The sequence below is a fragment of the Protopterus annectens genome, chromosome 2.part1 (genome assembly GCF_019279795.1).
Source record: "Protopterus annectens isolate FY-2018-M chromosome 2.part1, PAN1.0, whole genome shotgun sequence".
NCBI classification, from domain to species: domain Eukaryota; kingdom Metazoa; phylum Chordata; order Ceratodontiformes; family Protopteridae; genus Protopterus; species Protopterus annectens.
The window spans coordinates 1,715,559,817-1,715,584,970 of NC_056729.1; the positions used below are offsets into that span (position 1 = coordinate 1,715,559,817).

The 25,154-nt window shown below is 41.7% G+C and overlaps 1 protein-coding gene across 7 annotated transcripts in view; it reads right to left on the bottom strand.

Moving 5' to 3' along the window:
- Positions 1-25,154, bottom strand: part of EIF4G3 (eukaryotic translation initiation factor 4 gamma 3) — a 3,593,176-nt gene that overhangs the window by 950,004 nt on the left and 2,618,018 nt on the right. For all 7 annotated transcript variants that reach the window (XM_044063163.1, XM_044063168.1, XM_044063165.1 and 4 more), the window contains one exon: positions 11,221-11,356. In XM_044063163.1, the coding sequence (XP_043919098.1) occupies positions 11,221-11,356 (136 nt within the window). The remainder of the gene's footprint in view (positions 1-11,220; positions 11,357-25,154) is intronic.

Sequence of the window (25,154 nt, forward strand, 5' to 3'; positions counted from 1 at the left end):
TTGGCAGACACTGATTCCAAAGGATGCCATTTGGAATAAATTCTGCAAGTGAGGTCTTCCAGCGTATAATGGAACACCATTTTTAAAGGTTATCCTTGTGCCATAGTAGTAGATCTAGTGGTTGGAGGCAATGGTGAAGCAGTGCATGACAGAAACCTCAAGAAAGTTCTAGACAGAGCACGTGAAGTAAACTTGAAGCTCAATCTTTGAAGTGCAAATTCAGACTTCCAGAAGTTACGTATGTAGGACATTAGTTTACAAGTAGATGTATGAGACCAGACCGAACCAAACAAGCAGCTATTCTTGAAATGTCAACAAAAGATAATGTGTAAGCTTTACAGCCTTTTCTGGGCATGGTCAACTATTTAGGCAAATTTATACCAGACTTCAGTGAGATGACAGCAAGTTTAAGAGAGCTCACAAGTAAAAATGTTGCATGGTCATGGTTGGAAAAGCAACAGAAGGCATTTGAAGACCTTAAGCAGAAAATTGCCACCCCACCTATGATAAGATACCATGATCTGAACAAACCAGTTACTCTTTCCTGTGCCACTTCAGTATTTGGTCTAGGTGCAGTTATACTTCCAAGAGGGCAGACCAATAAGCCTATGCATCTAGAACACTCACCCAAACTGAAATGCTGTATGCTCAAACTGAGAAAGAACTTTTGGCAATAGTATTTGCATGCTCTAAGTTTCATGATTATATTTGTCAAGCTATTCAGATAGAGACTGATCATCAACCTCCAATTACTGATAAAATTAAAAAGCGATACGCAGCTGAAAACCACGGAATAATTTTATTTAACAAAAAATACTGAGCGCTTTCACCCATCACAATGTGGGTTTCATCAGAGTAATCTCATAGCAGAACAGCTTATCTTATATAATTATCTTTAACCTATCAAATCCCTCAACCAATGAAATAATCAAAAACTAATTAAATAAAAGCAATTTCACTATAAAGGCTTAAAAGACAGAGGTAGACACTAAATATACAATATACCTTATGCAATGCAGCCTTGACAATTGTACTTGAATAACACTTGATATATCAAAAAAAATTTTTATATTCATAATTATGTACAAGTGTAAATATTCATTTCATAATAAATGAAAAAAAAAATATATATATATATATTAATAATAAAAAAATATAAAAATAAAAAATATATATATATATATATTAATAATGCTAAACAACTTTATATTCACATAATGCACATGTACATATGTTATTGCATGCATCATATATTCCTAACTATTTAATATTACACCTAAACAGTGACAACATGTATAGTCATTAAAAAATCGTTAAGTATGTAATACTTTTAAATAGTTCATAATAAAATAGTTAAAAATAATTATTAATTTTTGTATTATAATAAATATATGTTTAAATATATATTTTTATGTAGCATATAATATTATTTATATGCCATAAACACTCTTTTAACTAAAAAACTTAACAATGACAGTAATAATTTGAAATTAACTGCTATGATACTACCATTTAGTAGTACTGCACTTCTAATAAAGGGTACTTCTAATAAAGGATACTTTTAGAGAAGTCTGGGATAAAGTATTTGTTAATCAAAGTGAGATCCTAGAAGATTAAGGTTAAACCCCCACAATAGTTTTTAGTAGGGGTAAGAATCTCAAAGACTATTTTGAAAGTGAGACTATATTTAGAGACTCACAAATGAAAAAATGTGTTTTTTGTAGATCTTGTAGATTTATCAGGGACGGGCCTTATGTTACAATAAAGGGTCACAATCGTACTATTAGGTGTCCAGGGCATGTAAACTGCAATACAAAACTAGTAGTCTATTTAGCTACGTGCTTATCATGTCAAGCATTCTACATTGGAAAGACCATAAGGAAGCTTAAGGAAAGAATAGCTGAACACAATAGAGATATTAAAAACAAAAAATTAACAAATTCATTATTTGTGCACAGTACAACATGCCCTGGTTTTAAGAGATTTCTCTTTTTTGTTATAGATAGGATTCCTCAAAGTATCACTAAAGAAGGGGATGTCAACACACTGCTTGAGTTAAAAGAGTGTTTATGGCAGTTAAGATTAAATGCATGTAGTAAACCAGGAATACATGAACACATATCTATAGTTAGTCAATTAAAATTAAATTCATACAATATATAATATTATATTCTACATAAAAATATATATTTAAACATATATTTATTATAATACAAAAATTAATAATTATTTTTAACTATTTTATTATGAACTATTTAAAAGTATTACATACTTACCGATTTTTTAATGACTATACATGTTGTCACTATTTAGGTGTAATATTAAATAGTTAGGAATATATGATACAAGCAATAACATATATACATGTGCATTATGTGAATATAAAGTTGTTTAACATTATTAATATATATATTTTTTTATTTTTATATATTTTTATTATTAATATATATATATATTTTTTTTCATTTATTATGAAATGAATATTTACACTTGTACATAATTATGAATATAATTTTTTTTTTGATATATTAAGTGTTATTCAAGTACAATTGTCAAGGCTGCATTGCATAAGGTATATTGTATATTTAGTATCTACCTCTGTCTTTTAAGCCTTTATAGTGAAATTGCTTTTATTTAATTAGTTTTTGATTATTTCATTGGTTGAGGGATTTGATAGATTAAAGACAATTATATAAGATAAGCTGTTCTGCTATGAGATTACTCTGATGAAACCCACATTGTGATGGGTGAAAGCGCTCAGTATTTTTTGTTAAATAAAATTATTCCGTGGTTTTCAGCTACGTATCGCTTTTTAATTTTATCAGTTTTTTGTTAGTATTTAATTTTTAACCTCCAATTACTATTTTAAAGAAGCCTATGTATTCCACTCAGAGATTACAAAGAATGATGCTCAAATTGCAAAAGTACAATTTTAAAATGGTCTGCACTAAAGGCAAATTGCTTCATCTGCCTGATGCTTTATCCACATCTCCCAGAATTACAATAGAACAGCTTAACGGAGAAACTTTTGACTTTGATGTGATATCCATACGTACTTTTTCCACTACTAGACTTGATGAGTTAAGAAATTACACTCAGACTGATCCAATTTTGCAGAAGTTCATTCACTGCATTAATGATGGATGGCCATCAAAGCAATCTAGTGTACCACCTGAAGTGCAAACGTATTTTCCTTACAGAGATTAATTGTTGATGGAAGATGGCATTATTTTCAAAGGTCCTAAAATTGTTGTTCCTGCTTCCTTAGAACAAGGATATATCCACATTTTTCACTGTGGTCACCAAGGGTCCACATTCACTGAGAAAAGAGCAAGAGAATTAGTATTTTGGCCTTTATTACCAAAAGACACCGATAGAGTTTTATCTTCTTGTTCAATATGCAATAGTACCAGATCGCATTTGCAAACAGAACCACTTCAATCCCAGTTCATGAACCACCCTTGGTCTACTGTAGCAACTGATATCTTTTGAGTGGAAAAATCAGCAGCACTACTTAGTTCTGGCAGACTCTTATTCAAATTGGTTTGGGACTGATCTACTACCTAACCTCAGTTGCTGTTATTACCAAGTTGAAACGTCATTTCTCAGTTCATGGTAGCCCACACAAACTTTTTTTCTGACAATGGTACTCAATTTACTAGCCAGATGATTCAGAAATTTGCAAAAGAATGGGGACTTTGTACATGTCAATAGTAGTCCTGAATATCTTCAGTCCAATGGTCTAGGTGAATGAGCAGTACAGAGTGCAAACCGATTACTTGAAAGATTAAAGTGTGACAATACTAATGTATTCTTGAATTTGCTTAATCTCAGAAATACCCCCTGATGATATTCTTGGCTCACCTGCTCAACGACCACTTTCCAGGTAAACTAGAACTATGCTACCTATTTCTTCAAATTTGTTGCAACCTAAATCTAAGAAGGCTCAATCATTTAAAAAATGTAATATCCAGAAATCTAGTTATGAACGATCGAGCAGATTACTTCATTCATTGCGGGAGGGAGAGACACAGTACGAATCCAGACAACAAAAGGTTTTGATTGAATAGGACAGAATACAGGCATCTGTACAGAGCTGAGATGGTAAATTCCAAAGGAGTGGAGTACAGGAAGAATAGGTTCATAGGGAGGTACTAAGCTATCGGCCCTGGGGCCTACATAAGCCTAGCCAAAAAAAGTTCCCTGGCTTTCGCCACTCAACAAAGTTATTTTCCTGCACCCCTGTCTAGCAGAGCAACAGAAGTGATCCCCAGGGTGAATTTTCCATTTCCCATCCAATTTTCGAGATTTTTCTTAAAGAGGGCTAATAAGGAGCTTTGCTTGACATGAATGGGTAGTCTGCTCCAAAGCATAGGAAGTCTCTGGGGCAGGAATCTATCCCTCCAGCATGTTCTGTTTATTGTGGTGGCAAGGATTAGGGCCCTGGAGCATGTGGCTCGGAGGGATTGGGGTTTCTTTAAGTGTAGCATGTCCAACAGATTTGGGTTTGACATGGCTTTGTATGTTAGGCAGGGGTCGCCTCTGGGTAGGCGTTAAGTGATGGAGTAGAGCTGGAGTTTTTTGAGACGGTCTGCATATAGCATCTGTTTGAGGCTGGTAATTCTCTTAGTGAGGTATTTCTGTGGCATTTCTAGTTGTAGATGTCTTGCGAGGTACATGCCAAATAGGGGCATTGTATTCTATAATGGGTCTGATGAGGGATGAGTAGAGAGGAGCAATGACCTCTTTTTTTCTGGAGGTGAACCCCTTTGTGATTAGGTGTGCCATGAAGAAGGATTTCCTGATTAGTGTGGCGATGTGATCATCAAAGGAGAGACTACTGTTCACCTGTGTCCCAAGGTCTCTTATTACACTTTCAGTATTTAGTAGGCTACCGCCTATGTGGTAGTTTATGGGTACAGTGTTTTTCCCAAAGGGGATGACAATGGCCTTCTTGGCATTGAGCTTGAGGCCATGACTTTGACACCAAGCATCAGTCTCTGTGAGGCCCCTTTGTAGAATGTCCACATCATTAGGCGATTCTTTTATGGAAATAGTTTGCAGTAGTCTGCGACTTCTTTAGCCAAAGACCTGACTTCTGAGAAGTAGATGCTGAACAAGAGAGGACCCAGGACTGAGTCCTGTGGTACTCCACATGACACTGGTCTGAAGTTGGATTTGGAGTCAGCTACTTTCACTGTGTGAGTTCTGTCAGTGAGCCAGTTGGCCACCCATCTTGTGACACAGGGATTTATGCCTAGACTAGTGAGTTTATCTATAATTCCAGAGTGGGGGATGGTGTTGAAAGCCTTGCCGAGGTCAAGATAGGTTTTGTGCACCACCTTACCCTCATCCATGGCTCTGGAGACTGCTTCAAAGAAGTCAACCAGGTTTAGAAGATGTGACCTACCTTTTACAAACCCAAACTGAGTGGGGTCCAGAGTTTGGAGGTTACCTATGTCCTTGCTTATAAACTCAAAGATGATACGTTCCATAGCCTTGCAGACTAGGCTAATGGGGCGGTAGTTCCCAGGGTCCTTGGTGGCGCCCCCTTTGTGGTGTGGGATAACAGTCGCTGTGTGCCATTCAGTAGGCACAAAGCCTGAAGTGAGGCTATGACTAACATGGTACTTAGGTGGGGTGCCAGTTCGTTCTGTAGTTTGTGCAGAACACAGCCTGGGATGTTGTCAGGTCCCATGGATGCTGTGTTCTTGGCTTTGGAGAGTGAGGTCTTTACTTGTGCAGCCATGATTACAGGGGCTTTGCATTCTTCTGGTATAGTGATGGGCCCTTTGGAGGTGAGATGGGGGTGAAGTTTGCACTGAACCTATCTGCCAGGCTGTTGGCAATATCAGTAGGTTCTGTATCTCTAGTGCCATTGTGCTTTAGCTCAGACCAGATCTGAGTATAGCCATTGAAATTCTTGACATAGCTGTAGAAAGCATTTTGGTTGTCTTTAGAATCAGTGGGAATTTTATTTTCATAACTGGCTTTGGAGGATTTTATGAAGGATCTCAGCTTCTTACTGAGGCTGACGAGGGAGTTCCTGCAATCAGGGGATTTTACTCTCTTTTGCAACAGCTTCTTCCTTCTGTCCTTTTTTTGGAGGACAGCGTCTTGGTTCTGTTGGGGGATGGCACAATCCATGCACTTGTGTATGTGCTTATACAGTGCATTTGTACAGGATTCAGCAGTCATTCCTCTATTTTCCATCTGTATGGGTGTCGTGAAGCTTGCCACTTTTGTCTTAAGAAGCATGAAGTTGGCTTTGGAGAAGTTTTTTACGGTGGTTTCCTTAATGGGGGTGAGGATGGGATATTGATGTCTAAGGTGATTAGCTTGTGGTCGGACCTGACCAGCGAGGAGTTGACCTCTGGCTTGGAAGATCAGTTGCCCATATTGGTAAGGACCAGGTCCAGGACACTGCTGCCCCTGGTGGGGGTATGGACAAGCTAATCCAGGCCGTTGGAATTTATGAATTCAGGAAAGCGCTGAACAAATGAGTTAGTACAAGAGTAGTTTTCCCAGTTGATGGTGGGGTAGTTGAAATCGCCCATTATTAGGGCAATGGGCTGTACCTTAATATTACCCAGTATATCAAGAAATGTGGAGTGGGCATCCTGGGGCATTGCAAAGGATATATAACAAGCTACAACCTGGACTGCAGTCTTGCACAGCGTTAGTTGCACTTGGATAATTTCAGATGCATTATGTTGAGCAACTAACCTGGAGGTGTGGATATCCTTAATGAAAATGGACATACCTCCTCCTTTAGTGTTTCGGTCCAGGTTAGGTGGCCGAAATGTGTGGCACGAGTTATAGCCTGGTAAAGCAGGGGTACTCTCTGGAGCCTTGAACCAGGTCTCCAACACTGCACAGATGTTGATGTCAGCCATTTTAAGGAGTGCCTCGAGTGAGTGCATTTTGAGGTTTAGACTTCTAGCACAGAGTAGCATTACCCTCAGATTTTGCTCGCTTATACCTGCTACGATGGTGAGTTTGTTTGAACCTTGCCTATAAAATGCACTATAGGGGTGGCACGAGCCTTATAGCCAGTATCCGGAATCCCAGGGGAGACGTGTGCAGGCCATCTCTGGCAAAGCATCATGGTCCGTCGATCATGTCATCCCAGGCAGACAGACACTAGATCCCCTTAGAATGACACCAGAAGCTTAGCCAATTGTTGAAGTCAATCATTTTGCCCTTCTATTGTGGTATCATTCTGGGCGATGGCAGGATGCTACTCAGGGTTAGGGTCATACCTGCCTGGGTCACATGATTCGAGAGCTCCTCCATCTCTTTTCATGTAGTCCAGGGGAGGTACATATAAGATTATTTACAACACATGGACAATGACAGAGTCATATTTGCACGTGTTGTGGAGTGACTCGACTGCTTCCATTATGTGGTGGATCCTGGCATCCGCCAGGCAGTGGACAGTAATTTTCTCCTTGTTTAGCCTGGTGAGTGGGAGATCAGTATGCCTAACTATAGAGTTACCTATGACTAGTGTGTTGGGTATGTTGTTTTGCCTTATGGGCTGAGGTTGAGTGGCACACTGATTTTGTGGGCTGTGTGTCATTTGGGTAGTGTTGGGGGGGGGGGGGTTGCTTGCATTTCAGCTTTGGAGGTCTCTGTTGTTTGGGCAGATTTTTATTGACAGCCTCCGTGAATTTAGGTGTGTGTTTTGTGTTACTATGTGTGGGTTTAGGTGGTGTAAGTTTTGATGGACTGTGTTGAATGTGATGTGGTGCAGGTGTTTACCTTCTCCTCTTGACTGTCTAGTACAGTCTTGGCTGGAGAGGGCTTGGCTTCCAGTTTTGCTATATAAGTGCATCTCTCACAGGTTGTAGTGTTGGGTGGTAGGAGAAGAGGGTTGTCAGTGTACATGAGGCAATTGCTACATTGCCCCAAGATGCCCAGATTCATCAGGTGGACAGCGGAAACTACTGGGAGCTGACCCTTAGACATGCCTGGATATGGATATGTGCTTATTAATTTAAGTACTAAAAGCTGTTTTCCTCCTAACAAGTGAGGAAAGTTCAGTGCTGCAGTAATTTGTAGATTTAGTGCTTGCAACGAGTTTTGAACAAGTGCTGAGCACAAGGAAACCATTTTGAGTGCTAAAATCGTGCAACATCCTCCATCTGTGATGCGGACTCTAAATTGAAGAGAGAGTCAGACACCGTTTACAGGCCAGAATGTGCTCAAAATTCTGACTCCACTCCAAAAAGCGATTCAGACATCCCACAGGTCAATCATTTTACAGAAACTGTTCCAGTTGCTAAATCTAATAACCAGTTTTGCGTCGCACAATATGGACGAGTGTCTAAACAAATGTGAAATACGCAGCAATGTGGACTTGATTGTATATACATGTATATTTAATCTTGTATAATGCATGACTATGGGTGACCTGCGATTTCTGCATGCCAAACAGTCTCATAACTGTATGCTCTATTTCTCAAAGAGGGAGGACATAGATCAGAGTGTAAAGTGTGTGCTTATATCTTTAAGAAGCAAGTAATCTCCGTTGTATCCCCGAAGTCTCAAAACAACCCACTAAAGTGTAGTGGGTCTAAAAACAAAACAGTGTAAGAAACTTCTCTGTGTGGAAGATTTTCAGTCCATATATTTCTAGTTAATCACTGTATATAATCAGATCAGACAATAGTAGTAGAAGTAGCGAACGTAAACTCAAGTCAAAAAGTAATAATAGAAAATATATAATTCTACAGCATTACTAAGTATTCGAAAGTAATCCAAGCAAGGCAGGCAGTCTGTTTCCAGTCGCAAATCCTTTATTAAGTACACAGACAAGCGATCCAAGTAAAACAAAAATAGAGTAATAATTTCCTCACAAGCTTTCTAAATATATATATACTTTTTATCAGGCATGGGAGTGGTTTATTGTGCTGTAAAACAAAGTGTTATTGGTACACGTTAAATTCACATCCCTTCCCCCATCAGTGTGACATTCGAGCTGGTCCTGCCCTACCTAGCAGCTGTCATAATAATATATAGCCCTAATGTACTTTAATGGTACATCTTATTTAACCAAATTATTAAGTAGATTATTAAGTATGTGATTTTATATACAAGGCAATATACTACATGGCTGGAAATATATAAACCTTAGTTCATTTTGCGATCAAAAATTATATATAAATATATACATATACATTTTGCATGTAAAAATCAGTTTCTATTTTCATAACCTATTGTTAACAAAGATTGCTTTCATCCTTCTAGACTTCTTCAGGTCTGTGTACAAGAACCCTAAAAACCTATATAATTGTATAATTAGTTAGTATTGTTATTACCATCATTTTGAATAAAGTTGAAAAAAAAAAAAAATATATATATATATATATATATATATATATATATATATACATATGTACGTGTGTATGATGATGGAAACAAAATATACACTTAAATTTCAAATGATTTAAAATGGTATTTAAAACCAATTTGTAGAAAATAAATAAATAAATAAATAAAATACAATTAGTCATGTAAACAATGTGGCAATTTTCTAATTGGACCAGCTCGAATGTCACACTGATGGGGGAAGGGATGTGAATTTAACATGTGTACCAATAACACTGTTTTATAGCACAATAAACCACTCCCATGCCTGATAAAAAGTATATATATATTTAGAAAGCTTGTGAGGAAATTATTACTCTGTTTTTGTTTTACTTGGATCGCTTGTCTGTGTACTTAATAAAGGATTTTCGACTGGAAACAGACTGCCTGCCTTGCTTGGATTACTTTTGAATACTTAGTAATGCTGTAGAATTATATATTTTCTATTATTACTTTTTGACTTGATGAGTTTACGTTCACTACTTCTACTACTATTGCCTGATCTGATTATATACAGTGATTAACTAGAAATATATATCTTTAAGAAGCATGCGAGGCTGTACTTGCACATATATAACCCACACACATGCAAAGGCCTAATGCCATTATGAAGGAGCAGTCAGGGAGTGAGCATACATGATCATAGTCATTAGTCTGTATACAAGTTACTTAAGTTAAAGTCAATAGCCAACAGTAGTAATGTGTTTGTATGAAACAAAGCTGCTTGAACAAAACCCACAAAGACACTCTATTCGTATCCCGGACACAAAAGCGACACTAGGTTTGTAACTATACTGATTGGCTAATATTAACTTGGGGGTTGGGAGCTGGTATAATGGTCAAGATGTTTACTTCACAGACACAAAGTACAGAGTTCGAGTCTTACTTTTAACAGGGAAGTCTTGATCGAACTTGAAAGCGCGAAACGGCAAAATACCAAAACAGCATATAAGCGAATTCTTTCCCTGGGAAATAAATCATTGGCTGCCTTCGTTATTTGCCCATTTTCGTCATTGTAGTGTGATCTCGGAGTTGGTATATTTAAATAAGGGAGGTGTGGGGGGCACATCCCCCCCACTTAATGTAATATTTTAAAGTTTTTTTTTTTTTTTCGTTTTTGGAACAGCGATTTTTTTCCCTTGGGGAAAAAAAATTGCTGTTCTAAGTGCTCGGGATTGTAAGCATTCACTTACATGGAGTCAATAAATCAGCATTCACTTTTTTAAGCGTTCACTGATTTAATATAGACTATATATATATATATATATATATATATATATATATATACACACACACACACACACATATATACATATATATGCTTGCCATGACATTTCCCTGATGTGTTCAAACAGAAAAGGAAAATAAAACATAGCCGCCCTTAAATATCAAGGAGGCAGGAGGTGCTTAAAAAGAGGCACCGGTCAGCTGCAGCAACATTTAAACTCCAGACTAGTGGTAAGTAGAACATGACTGACTAAAGATGGCAGAATATGTGAATCATCTGAACAACTATAATACCTATTAAATGTATAATTTTATATCACACCTAGGATATGCGTTTCTTATAAACAGATTTCACTAAGTGGTACACAAAAATGACACTAAAATGTATGTTTTCATTAAGTTCAGAAAATAGCTGTTCCTTTGCTTCTAAAGCTAAGCAAAAAAATAAGGGGACTTACATTAGCAAGCATCTCAATAAAATTTCCCATAAATTTCACAAGAACGTGTCAGACAGTTTTGGAAAGTAAGTTTTTTTTTTTTTTTTAGGCAAAGATCATGAATACGCTTTCTATAAACAGACTGTTTCCACTGGACATTTCTTATCAAAAAAGTAGAGATTACCTGGTCGTCGTTTATCTTTGGATAGAAGCTGCTGATAGACTTTTCTCTGCTCTTCCTGTTCCTCAATTTTTGCTTCTTTATGAATCTGTTCAATTGTTTTAGGGCCCTGATCTCCTTTCCGAGACACCCAGTTACACTGTACGTGGAAACAAAAGCAGGCATGAAAAACATTTCTTCAGAAAAGATGAACAAAAGAATGAGGATACGAGAAAACAGTTGAGAGTAGTGTACGACTTCTGCCTGACTTGCAAACCCTTAAGAACCCAAAACAGAAGTTAAATGCAACAATAAATAAAATGGTGGGATATCCTGCCAGCTGGTGCAAAGGTTTGGACTCTATGGACACAGTTTTAAAAAAAAAAGAAGTTATGTTCTTACCATAACGTTCCATCTGTGTTGTTCATCTTCATTCATTCATTACTGATGGGTGTCGGTTCCATCCTCAGAATCAAGTCAGCCTTACAACAAGCTCGTGCCAGCCAAAAAACTCTCAAGCTAAGCTTTTACCCACAGTGCCCTTCTCACTGTCACCTCAGACAGAGTTTGCCTGTGATAAGGAAAGCAGAGGCGTTTTCTGAGCAGAAACCCTAATGCAGGATTAGGACCCAATCCGATCCTCCAGGAGCCTCTGGAAGGGGAAGGTGGGTGGGACGTAATGAATGAATGAATGAAGATGAACAACACAGATGGAATGTTATGGTAAGAACATAACTTCTTTATCTGATGTTGCTAATCTTCATTCATTCCTTACTTAAGGGACAGAGTCCCTAGCTAACTTTATGTCCTGGGAGGCCCTTATGGAAGAATGTTCTTGAGTACCATTGAACCAAAGGATGCTTTTCCCCTGGAGACCAGATCCAATTTGTAGTGAGTAATAAAGGTATGAGGGGTAGACCAGGTGCAGCTGCACAGATATCACCCAGTGAAGCCTTTGAATGAAAAGCAAAAGAAGTCGCCACTGATCTGATGGAGTGTGCTTTGTCTTTGCTCAGTAGAGGAATTTTATTATTTTGATAGACGAAGGATATACAGTTTCTCAACCACTTGGATAAGGTCACTTTAGAGACAGGGTCTCCCAATTTGGGGTCTGAAAAGGAAACCACCAGCTGGTCTGATTTACGCACTGATTTTGTTCTGTGCAGATAAAATCATAATAGTCTATGTACATCTAGCAAACAAAGCCAGTGTTCCCCTTTATTTCAGTAGTCCAGAAAAAAGAGACAGGTAGGTCGTCTGGTTCATTGTCAATTCTGAAATAACTTTTGGTAGAAAGGAAGCGTTAGTCCAGAGTGATGCTCTGTCCCTATGAAAAACAATGCAAGGGCGCTTGATGCATAAGGCGTGAAGCTCAGATATGCGCCTTGCTGAGGTAATGGCTACTAAAAATAGTGATTTCCAGAATAAGAACTTCATAAGTGTTTGCAGGTTCGAAAGGTGGTTGTGTCAGAGATTGCAGTATTAAGTGTTAAACTCCAAGGGTCAATCGGTTCTTTGAAGGGTGGTCTGATATGAGAGACCCCTTTTCAAAGGGTTTTACAGAGGCAATGGGAGATTAAGGATGAGTCTTGGAATCCATTATGGAAGTTTGAGATGGCAGCTAATGGACTCGAATGATGGAGGCTGCCACTCCTGACTGGAGAGAGCCTGGCAAATAATCCAAAACCACACTAACAGGAGCAGAGCAAGGGTGCAGTTTTCTTTGTCGGGACCAAATAAGGAATCTCTTCCATTTGCTGAGATAGATTTTCCTGGTGGATAATTTGCCATAAGGATATGACGTACTGGGGAGGTAAGGTTACTCTACCTGGCGATTACCAGAAGTGGAGAAACCAAGCTGTCAGCTGAAGACTGGGAAGGATGGGCTAAGTCAAACCTTGCGGGTGCAAGATCAATTCTAGAGTTGGATCCAGAATCCAGGGTTGGTGTACTAGGCGAGGCCAAAGGAAGGGAAACCAAATTTGTTGTGGCCAGTAAGGAGCAGGGGATTACTTTGCTTCTCAGATGAAGGGACTTCTTTAGAAATAGGGGAAGCGGGGGGAAGGCGTATAGAAATCCCCTGGGCCAATCGTGTATCAGAGAGCCCCTTGGGGATTCCCCCTCTGGGGGATTAGGGCAAAGTAGCTGCTGCATTTGTGATTAGTTGGGGAGGTGAAAAGATTGCAGCAGGATTGGCCTCAGTGGCTGAAGATCTTCACCACCATGACTGAATTGAGGGACCACTCATGAGGCAGTAGGATACACCAGCTCAGCTTGTCCACAATCATGTTGGAAATCCCAGGAATAGGCACTGCTACAAGAAAGCAGTTGGAAGCCATCTCCCAATGCCAAATTCTCATGGCCTCTCAACATAACAGATAGGAATTGTTCCTTGTTTGATGATGTACCAGACTACTGACATATTGTCGGACTTTACAGCAATTGTCCTCAACAGAAGGGCAGATTGAAATGCTTGCAAAGCCAAAAGCACTGCCCTCTAGAACAGTGATATGCAGATTGGCCTCTATGTCTGACCAAGTGCCTTGGACTGTCTTCCCCTGGAAAAGCCCCCCCCACTCCCACCCTATCAAGGAAGCATCTGTGGTCACTGTGGCCCTGGGTTGAGGTGGGGAGAAAGGGTGACTCCATAATTCCTCATCTGGCTTCATCCACCACATTAAATCTTGTTTGCATCATTGTGTTACGCAGATTTGAAAGGAGATAGGATGATGCGAGGGATAGCACTGCGTCAGTAGGATCCATTGGAGAAGTCACATGTGTAGTCTTGCTAGAAGAACTACTGTGATTGATGCTGCCATCAAGCTCAGGAGTTGAACCACCACCACAGCTGAGACTTGGTTTTGACAGAGTATCACCCGGAGTTCTAATCTTGTCCTTTGCAGTCTGTGATCTGGGAGAGAGACCAGGCTAGCATGTGTATTTAAAATTGCTCCTACAAATTCCAAAGTTCGAAACAGAGTTAGGTTGCATTTCCCCTAAATTATCAAGATTCCTAGAAACATGCATTTGGGGGCTGCAGAGAGTCCAAAGGGCAGTGCATGGAATTGGTAGTGATTGGCTCCTAACCAGAAGCGAAGGAATGTTCTGGAGTGTTTGTCAATTTTTATGTGGTAATACGCATCCTGAAGATCTTGGATGCAGGCTTGGTGCCATAGATATGGTCGGTGCCATGGCTGGCGCTGAAGTCACAATTTGTGAAGACGGCACCGAAGTCTGTACTGAAGACAGTACAGTGGATACCAGTTTGTGCCCTGGGGCCAAAGAAGTCAATTTGGGTATTTTTTGTCTTGGTTCATGCTTCTTATCATCAGAAGGTGAGGAAGGAACAGAATGAGATCTCTTTTTGTGCTCTTTACTAAGAGGGGGTGAGCCCTCCGACCCAGAACGGGTTCAAGAGCTGAACCTTTTACAAAGTACAAGGAGGCTGAAAGTACAGTTGTGTACACTTACCATAAATGTAGATGTTCGAGTGTATTCACTGTTGCAGTCATTACATTTGGGTAATCTGCTGGCAGGTTGCCCTCAGTCGGCCTGATTAACAAAGTCTTGGGTCCTGCGTCAGTTGCTGTCTCTTCTTCTATGATGTCAGGGGTATAAAAACATGCAGCCGACGCCATTACATCAGTTTTTCTTGCCCTAGATGTCAGGTGCCCCCCAAATGGGGAGCAAAATATATATAAATATATATATAATTAGAAACACAAAAATACATCTCCAAACAAAAGTAAATACATCAAAAAGGCTTTTAAACATAATAAAAGAAAAAGAGGTATAGTAAAAGAAAAACAGGGGGCTGGAGGGAGGGCAACCAGGACTGCAACAGTGAATACATGAACATCTACATTTATGGTAAGTGTACACAACTGTACTATGTTCATCGTGTTTCACCGTTGCAGTCATTACATTTGGGTAGATTCCCAAAGCTAAGGTTGGGAGGATGGATCTATACAGGATTACGAACAGCTATAAGGCCCTGCAAAACAGCAGTGGCAAAGCCAGCTCTGGATTTAGAGAAAATTGGTAAGTGATAATACTTGGTGAAAGTATGCACTGAACTCCAGGTAGCAGCTTCTAGAATATCCCTGGTAGGAACACCTCTGAGGAAAGGCTGCTGAAGTAGATGCAGCCTTGGTGGAATGAGATCTGATCGCCTGGGGAATAGGTTTTCCATGCAATGGCTTATCCATTTAGAAATAGTTTGCTTTGAAACAGCCTTTCTCTCTGCCCCTGCAGCAAATGCTACCAGGAGTTATTCAGATTTTCTTTGAGAGTTAGTCCTGTCCAAGTAGAATCTAACCTGTGTACATCCAATGAATGCAGAATCCGCTCTCCCTTGCTCTGTGGATTGGGAAAGAAAGTTGGCAAATGAATGGACTGATTAAGAGCCACATTGGATACCACCTTGGGCATGAATGATGGATTGGTCCTGAGTGACACCCTGTCCGCATGAAAGATGATGAAAGGCTCCACTGCCATAAGGGCCTGTAATTCAGATATCCTTTTAGCTGAAGTGATTGCTAAAAGGAAGGCTGTTTTCCAGGAAAGAAATTTTAAGTCTGCAGTTGCAGCTGGCTCAAAAGGAGGTAGATTGAGTTTCTCCAATACAAAGTTAAGGTCCCAGGCAGGGGTTGGAGCTCTCCTTGGTGGTCTCAAGTTTTTGGCCCCTCTGAGACACTGCTTTAGAAGAGGATGAGAGAAGGGGGGGGTCCGTGTTGTAATGAGCTGAAATGGCTGAGGCATGGATTTTTATGGAAGAAAAACACAGGTCCTTGTGAAGCATCTCAGTTAAGTATTGCAAAATCTGAGGTAAACTGTGCACTGCTGTGCTCATCCCTTGAGACTGATTCCAGGCACAGAATCTTTTCCATTTGTCAGCATAACATTTTCTAGTACTAGGTCTTCTCGCTCCAAAATGACATCCATCACAGGTTTGCTGAGGGATGCTAAGGGGGAATTTAAGTGATTAGTCAAGCTGCAAGATTCAATGTTTGAAGCTGAGGGTGCAGAATTTGGTTCTCCTGTTGAGACAGTAAGGAAGGTGTATGAGGCAGGTGCCACGGAGAAATGTGTGACACACACTGTGCAGAAGAGGGTACCAGTGTTGGCGTGGCCAGTCTGGAGCAATCAAAATCATTTTTGGTTTGTCCTGTTCGACTTTTAGTAGAACTTTGGAGATCAAAGGCAGAGGGGGAAAGGCATAGACCAATAGGCTTTTCCAGCTGAAGGACAGAGCATCCACTTTCCAGGCTTTTTTGTGATGAGTTCTTGTGCAACATTTGTCCAACTGGTAGTTCTGGGGTAAGGCAAAAAGATCTATGTCTGGGCTCCCCCATTTGCGTGTTAACATGTTGAAAATCCATGGTTCCAGTTTCCATTCGTGAGGGTCTGTGAGATTTCTCCTTAGTTCGTCTTCCAGAACTTTCTGCTTTCCTGGCAGGAATTGAGCTTGTAGTTGTACTTGGTAGCTCAAGGCTGTGTTCCACAATGCCATGGCTAGTCTGCAGAAGGGGTAGGAATGTGTACCCCCCTGTTTGTTTATGTACCACATAACTGTAGTATTGTCCATCTTTATCAGTAATTGTCCTGGATGAAGGTAGTTCTTGAAGGCTGTCAGTGCATTCTGTACAGCTAGCTTTTCTTTTTGATTGATATGAAGGTGCATTTGATTTGGGCTCCATTTGCCCTGAATGCACTTCCCTGCTTGATAAGCCCACCATGCATAGTCTGTTGCGTCTGTAGTTAGGGTTTGGGGGGCAGGGGGTGGTGTCAATGGTAGTCCTTTGTTTTGGTGGCAGGCCTCTGCCCACCATAGGAACTCTAGGCACAGGCAAGGTATGATAGGAATCGTTTCCAGGCTGTGACAATGTTGACTCCATAAACTTTTTAAGTACCACTGAAGTTTCCTCATATGCAGTCTTGCATATGGAATTAGAAGAATGCAGGAGGCCATGAACCCCAAAGCTTGCAGTATTTGCCTTGCAGATAGCAGGGTTTTTGTGGCCACATGTTTGAAGTAAGTCACCAAATGAATTTGCTTTTCTGGGGTAAGGAAAGCCATCTGGGCAGTTGTATTCAAGCTTGCACCCAGGAATGTAATCTTTTGAGAGGGTACCAGTTGAGATTTCTTTTCGTTTATGGTGTACCCTAGACAGGTTATAACTCTTTTTACAAACGCCAGATGTTTTAGAAGAATGGCCTGGTTTTCTGCCTGAATTAGACAATCGTCCAGGTATGGATATATTTGAATATTTCTTTGCCTGCAAATTGCAATTACTGGAGCCAGGCACTTTGTGAATACCCTGGGTACAGTAGACAAGCCAAAGGGCAGTGCAGAGAACTGATAATGCATACAGCCTGCTTTGAAGCATAGGAATCTTCTGCAAGATTCCCCTATTGGGATATGCAGGTAAGCCTCTTTTAAGTCGAGAGTTGCCAACCAGGCATCCTTGCCTAGCATAGGAACTGGTGAAGAGTCAGCATCTTGAATTTTGGAATGTCCAGAAAGGTGTTTAGAGTAGGCAGATCCAGAATTGGTCTCCATGATTTGTCTTTTCTGGGTACCAGGAAAAGTCTGGAATAGAAACCTTGTTCCTTTTCCTCTTCTGGTACTAGCTGAATAGCCCCCATGTTTAGGAGGGAAAGAATTTGTTTCTGAGCCTCTGCCCACTGATTTGGGGGCAGATCTGGCCACCCATTTGGAGTTGGCAGCATGTGGAAATGAAATCTGTATCCTTGGGACACTGTTTAAAACCCATTTGTCCTGGGTTATAAGTTGTCAGTTTCTTGAATGAAGAGCCAGTTTTCCCCCCAAATGGGCGGCTAAGAGGTAAGTGCTTGGTAATTTCAAAGGGAAGTCATTGAGACTGTTTACCATAGGGTGGTGCTTTGTTGTTTCCAGATTCGGAAGTGGAAGCACCCCATTGCTTAGTTCTGAAAGTTCCTTGGGACTGAAACCTGCTGCTTTTGGAATGTCTGGGTTTGGCTGTAGTGGCTCTAGAAGGAGCTGGAAAGTACCAGTTCTTAGTAGGCCAATGCCTACTAAATCTAGGAGGTTGCACTTGCAAGGAATCTTTCACAGTTTGCATAGATTTAGCTTTATCTTCCATCTTTTTTAGAACTTCTTCAGCCTTAGTGCCAAACAGGCGGTCGTGTTGTAAAGGAGCATCCAAAAGTTTTGCTTTAACATGATCAGGCAGAGATTGCTCCTTAAGCCAAGCATGTCTTCTAAGCACAGACCCAGTAACAGCAGCCCTGCAAAAGGCCTCTAAAATTCAATTCTAGGCCTCTTTGGGGGGGGGGGGGTTGACTACCCCTCATTAGAGTAATTAAATATTCAGCCATTTTGATCATTTGTTTTTTAGGCATAGGGGCCTGAACATGTGGCCTGGGCGTCGTTTTTTTTAGACATAGATCAAGATTTAGGCCTGAACACTGAAGTTGGAGTCAGTTTAATATGCAAGTCTGTAGGCCTGAATACACCCTCAGAAGCCGGTGTCTGCTCGGCAGCTCCGGACCCATCCAAGATAGAGACATTCGCGAGTTCCATATGTGAAGTATCTCGTGGCATACTGGACTCCGAATGGGTCTCAGTAGAGGCCTGCAAATCAGAAATAGAGGGCATCAGGGGCTGCGAAAGTGCCTCACTGAGTACCAGCGAACTGTCGACTGGCTTAGGAGAAGCATCGTCGGCAGTTTTGGACCTCAATGGCCTGTCTCTCTTTCTTTGCTTTTTTCGGTATTTAGTTGGATGGCTAACCAATGTCATTTCTGGATAATTAAACCGAGAACCAAAATATTCTGAAGCAAAAATGTACCGACGACGGATAGTGTGCCGATTAAATAAAGCACAAAACCGACAGCAAGGTGCATCGTGGTCAGGGCTTAGGCAAGGAATACAGTAAAAATGAAAGTCCTTATGAGGCATTTGCTTCCCACAACTAATACAGTTATTAACTTTTACTGACATCGGTAAGGAGCAAGAAAAAGTTTCCCAATGGGGTACTTGGCTTTTAGTTGAAGACTTCGGTTCTGAAACACGAAAACGAAAATTTCAGGAGTCGGCCGACCGGCACTTGCGAACTGCTTCTGCTTCGGGCACCGCGCGGCAAGAAAGACTGATGTAATGGCGTTGGCTGCATGTTTTATACCCCTGACGACCTGACATCATAGAAGAAGAGACAGCAACTGGCACAGGACCCAAGACTTTGTTAATCAGGCCAACTGAGGGCAACCTGCCAGCAGATTACCCAAATGTAATGACTGCAACAGAGAAACACGATGAACATCGGAGAGATGAGGGACACTCAGTCAATACACACAGGATACATGGGGAGTCAGAATTTGGCACTTTACGACCACACTGGTCGCATTGCTTAAAACTTTATGTTCCTTTTTTCTCCAATATGGCGAACAACAAGAATATCAGCTAATACTATGATGAACTCTAAAAGGAAAGATAGAGGAATTTATTTTTATATATAAAGAAAGGAAAGAGAATACCAACAATGGTATCAAAAATACCTCAAAGAGAAAGGGAGAGAGAAAAGGCATGCACCAACAATGGTACTTGAGGATTACCTAGTAGGTAAGGGAGAAAGTAGACAAAAAACGTTAAGAAGGTGGGTAAATGCGATTAACAAAATATGTTAAAGGAAGACAACAAGGAAATTAAGGAAAAACATTATTTAGATAAAAAATCTGAAGCACTTAGCTGAGAGCTGGCTTGACATGTCTTTACGGCTACGTGGCAAACGAGATCTGAGGTAACAGGGAGAAGGACACTGCGGGTAAAAGCTTGCTCAAGAGTTTTTTTGGCTGGCATGAGCTTGTTATAAGCCAACTCAGTTCCAAAGGTGGAACAGACACCCATCAGTAAGGAATGAATGAAGATTAACAACATCAGGTCCTCTAGTCAGCTACTGAAGGCCCGATCAATTTCAACAGGACAGAGTAGTAACAATGGCTGCTCTCATACCCTATTTCCTGAGAACAGGTTTCAAGGTATTAACAATGGTTCCCAATCAAAAGTTGAAGAAATAAGAAGTTATGTACCTACCATAACGTTCCATGTTAGTTGTCTTCTTCTCACCTTCTTTCTTGCTGGTTGGGTTCGGAGCCGATCCTCGGCTCCGACTTGGCCATCTTCAAAAGCTCGAGAGCTGCTTACTGGCTCGAGGCCCCCCTTATGTCCCATGATGCCTGGCGCTAGATACCCAGATCTCGTTTGGTAACCTAACTACAGACATAATAATAATTATAGGTTCATAGGTTCATACTAGGCTATCTGCCCAAGGGCATTTATAAGCCTAGCCCATAGTTATGTGGCTTTCGCCACCCCTTTAGTTTGAATAAAACTATGCCTATTATTTTGCTGTGCCTCTGTCAAGCAGTGACACTGAAGTAATCCCTGGGGTATATCTGCAATCTCCCATCCATTGGTCAAGATTCCTCTTGAACAAGGCCAGAGAGGTGCTCTGCCTCACATGTACCGGGATTTTGTTCCACAGCATAGGGAGTCTCTGGGTGATGAATCTGTCCCTCCAGCACGTTCTATTAATAACCGTGTCAAGGTTTAAGTCTCCCGCCCTGTGGTTCTGAGGGATCTAGATTTTTTGAGGTGAAGCATATTCATCAAATCTGGGTTTGACATGGCCTTATATGTCAGGCACAGGTCACCTCTGAGCAAGCGGTATGAGACTGAATAGAGCTGGAGTTCTTTCAGTCGGGCAGCATAAGACATATTTTTGAGACCCTTTATCCTTTTGGTGAGGAACTTTTGGGGCCTTTCCAGCTGCTGCAGGTGTCGGGTCAGATACATTCCGAATGGGGCATTGTACTCAATCATAGGTCTAATGAGTGATGAGTACAGGGGGACGATGACCTCCCTTGATCTAGATGTGAATCCCTTCATGATCAGGTGGGCAATGTAGAAGGTTTTCCTAACTACTTTAGCAACATGAGTGTCAAACGAAAGGCTACTGTCAACCTGGGTCCCCAGATCCCCGATGACTTCTTCTGTGCTCAGTGGATTGCCACCTATATGGTAGCTAGGGGTAACCCTTGTTTTTCCCGATACAGTAATACAGTAAATTCAGCAGGATACAGGAACCTACTGGAGAGACTGAAAGAAGTAATAGCCATAGAAGACTCAGCCAGTGATCAACAAACCTAAGGAACTCTTCTCGGTCTACTAGGATAGGGGGGTGGAGGGTGGGATGCAAGAAAGAAGGCGAGAAGAAGACAATTAACATGGAACGTTATGGTAGGTGCATAACTTCTTAATGTTAAGTTGTCTATCTCGCCTTCATTCTTGCTGGTTGGGACAGCGTCCCTAGCACCTCAATCCTGGGTGGCTCATCGGAACAGACTCTTCAGAACAGTGGAACCAAAATCAGCTCTGCTTCTGGAAGCCACATCCAGTTTATAATGTGAAATGAAGGCATGTGGATTAGCCCATGTAGCTGCCGCACAAATAGTTTCCATTGGCAATCTGGCCTGAAAAGCCACAGAAGTAGCTAGAGCTCTGGTGGAGTGACCTTTGGGTTTAGCAGGAAGCTCTTTATTTCTTAACTGATATATAAAGGTAATAGTAGAAGTCAACCACCTAGATAAGGTGACTTTTGACACCAGTATGCCTCCTTTTCCCTCAGCGTAAGACAGGAACAACTGGTCCGATTTTCTGATTTGCTTGGTTCTATGCAAGTAAAAGCGTAATTGTCTATGGATGTCCAGCTGATGTAACTTGTATTCTGCCTTGTTGGAATAATTTAGAAAGAACACAGTTCAATGGACTGATTCAAATTATAATCAGAAGTAACCTTTGGAAGAAAGGAAGGGTTAGTCCGAAGAGAAACTTTATCATTGTGAAAAACTAGGTAAGGAGGACGAACACAGAGCCTGAAGTTCAGAAACTCTTCTGGCCGACGTAACTGTGACCAGAAGTGTTTTCCAAGAAAGAAACTTCAAGGAACTGGAAGCTGCGGGGGGGGGGGGGGGCAGTATCAGGGAAGCTAGAATCAAATTCAGATCCCACTGAGGCGGGGGATCTCTTACTGGGGGCCTGAGTAGAGTGGTCCCTTTAAGAAAGGCTTTACAAAGCTTATGGGACATGATGCTGGAATCAGATAGGCCCGTATGAAAGTTTGAAATTGCAGCTAGCTGAACTCTAATCGTGGCAGAAGAGGATCCTGTTCGAAAAAGTTCTGCTAGAAATTCTAAAATATGGTGCACAGGGGCTGAAAAGGGATCTATCTTCCTGTTCTCTGCCCATAAGGAAAAACGTTTCCACTTGCTAGCATAAGTTTTCCTAGTGGTAGACTTATGCGAGGATAAGATGATTTCACGCACCGAATGAGAGATGTTGGGAAGCCTGGCTAAGGTCGGCAGTGGAGAAACCAAGCAGTGAGCTGGAGAGATTGAAGAGATTGGTGCAGCCCGCCCGACTGATGGATGAGGAGTTCTGGAATTGGGTCCAGGGCTGCTCCAGAAGGTGATGATGCAGGAAAGGGAACCAAATTTGTCGAGGCCAGTATGGGGCAATGAGGATCATCTTGCATCCCAATGTGGTAGCTTTCTGAATTAGTTTGGGAATCGGGGGAAATGGAGGGAATACATAAAGAAGTCCCTTGGGCCAATCATGAACTAGAGCGTCTCTGGGGAAGTGTCCGGGGAGGAGGAGAGAGAAGAAATTGTTGCACTTGCTGTTGAAGGGGGTGGCAAAAGGTCGCAGCAAGGCTGACCCCATTTGCGGAAGATTTTGTCCGCCACAGTCTGAGAGACCACTCGTAAAGCATAAGAATTGCTCTGCTCAGCCTGTCTGCTATAACATTGGACTTCCCAGGGATGTGCGCTGCTATCAGAAACCGTTGGGAAGAGATCGCCCACTGCCAAAGTCTGAGTGCTTCTCGACATAAGGGGTACGCAACTTGGTTCCGCCCTGCTTGTTGATGTACCATACCATTTACATATTGTCTGTTTGAATTGCAATGGTCCCGGTGGGAACAGAGTTCTGAAGAGCTTGCAACGCTAAAAGCACGGCTCTCATCTCCAAGACATTGATATGCAGATGGTACTTGTGAGGCTGCCAGGTGCCTTGGACTATTCTGCCCTGAAAATGATCCCCCCACCCGATCAGGGAGGCGTTCGTGGTCACCGTAGCTACTGGAGGAGGAAGAACGAATGGTCTGCCCTGGTGTAATGATGGGGAAACCAACCACCGAACAAGTTGGTTTTTGCATGACTGTGTGATCATTATCATGTGAGACATTGGGAGTTGCTGGAAGGACCATTGTGTGAACATCCACTGAAGAATTCTCATGTGAAAAAGTGCAAGGGGAACTAGTATTATAGCCGCTGCCATGAGACCCAATGTTTTTAGGACAAATCTGGCCTGAATCTTTTTGCAACCTAATAAGACCTGCACATGTTGTCGAATGGCTAACACGCTGTCTGCTGGGAGAGTCGCTGACATGTCCTTTGTGTTTAAATTTGCGCCTATAAAGTTGACAGATTGACAAGGCGACAATGCAGACTTTTCGAAATTTATTGTGATGCCTAGAGTAGAGCACGTTTGGATGCAGTCTTTGGCTAGCAGCAGGTGATGCCTGGTGGTTGCAGTAAGGAGCCAGTCTAAATATGGAAATACCTGGAATCCTTGCCGTCTCAAGTGAGCGGTGACTACTGCCAAACATTTGGTGAACACCCTGGGGGCTGTGGAGACCAAAGGGCAATGCTCTGAACTGATAATGACTGGCTCCCAGCCGGAAGCGGAGGAATCTTCTGGAGCGTCTGTGCATTTTGATATGGTAGTACGCGTCCTGAAGATATATGGAGCACATCCAATTGTCCTGACCCAGAAAGGGTAAAATGGACTGTAGCGTGACCATTCGGAACTTCGTTCTTTGAACAGACCTGTTTAGTCTGCTGAGATCCAGAATGGGTCTTCCCAAGTCCCCTGCCTTTTTTGGTACCAAAAAGAACCTTGAGTAAGTTCCGGATCCTTGTTGGTCTGCTGGGACTGACTGGATGGCTCTTTTTCTTAGCAGTTTTTAAATTTCTTGAACTGCTTGATCCCTTGGATTGGGTGGAACATCTGGAAAGGATTTGTTGGAAAAGAGTGGAGTGCGAAAGAAAGGAATTTTGTAGCCTTTGGATATGACAGAAAGTACCCATTTGTCTTGTGTTATACTTTGCCAGGCTTTTGGGTACAGCAATAATCTTCCCCCGACTGCCTCCGAAGGTGGACAGTCGGGCAGCACTTCAGGGATGCTGGAAGGGCTCGTCAGAGAAGGATTTTCTTTGGCCCTGATTTTGCGGATCCCCCCCTGCCCCTAGGGCGGCGTCTATTGTTGTTCCCTCCTCTCCCCTGGAGGGGAACTCTCCACGTGTGTCAGGCACGGCTCCCTGGGATTTCCGGAACCACATCTTCCCACTCTTCTGACCCTTGGGATACGGTCTTGAAGGAGTGGAAAAACGGACTCCAATGGCAGAGGAGTCTTGCCTTCCTGCTGACACCTGGTAAGGGTATCCTTCACCTGTGGTCCAAACAGAGCAGAACCATTAAACAAAACCAAAGCGAAACGAAAGCAATAGGAGCCGGCCAAGTACAATTAGTGCAGAACCATCAAAGGGGGGTGTTGGTGAAAGACGTCTTGAAGGGTTCCGCAAAGTTGCATAACCACATCCAAGCATGTCTCTTCAAAGCCACACCTGTGCCTGCGGCCCTCTCGCTCCATCGGCTGCATAAGAGATGAGCCGCATGGAGGAGTTTACTACAGAATTTAGAGTCGTCAGCTGGGAGGCAATCTTAGCCTGAGCCCCTGCAGCTGATGGATCTTGAAGGGTATCTCCTAGCTCTTTAAGGAGATCCCTTTGAAGGTGGGTAAAATGGCACAAATAGTTCAGAAACCTCATGGAAAAGGTCGCTGAGGAAAACATCC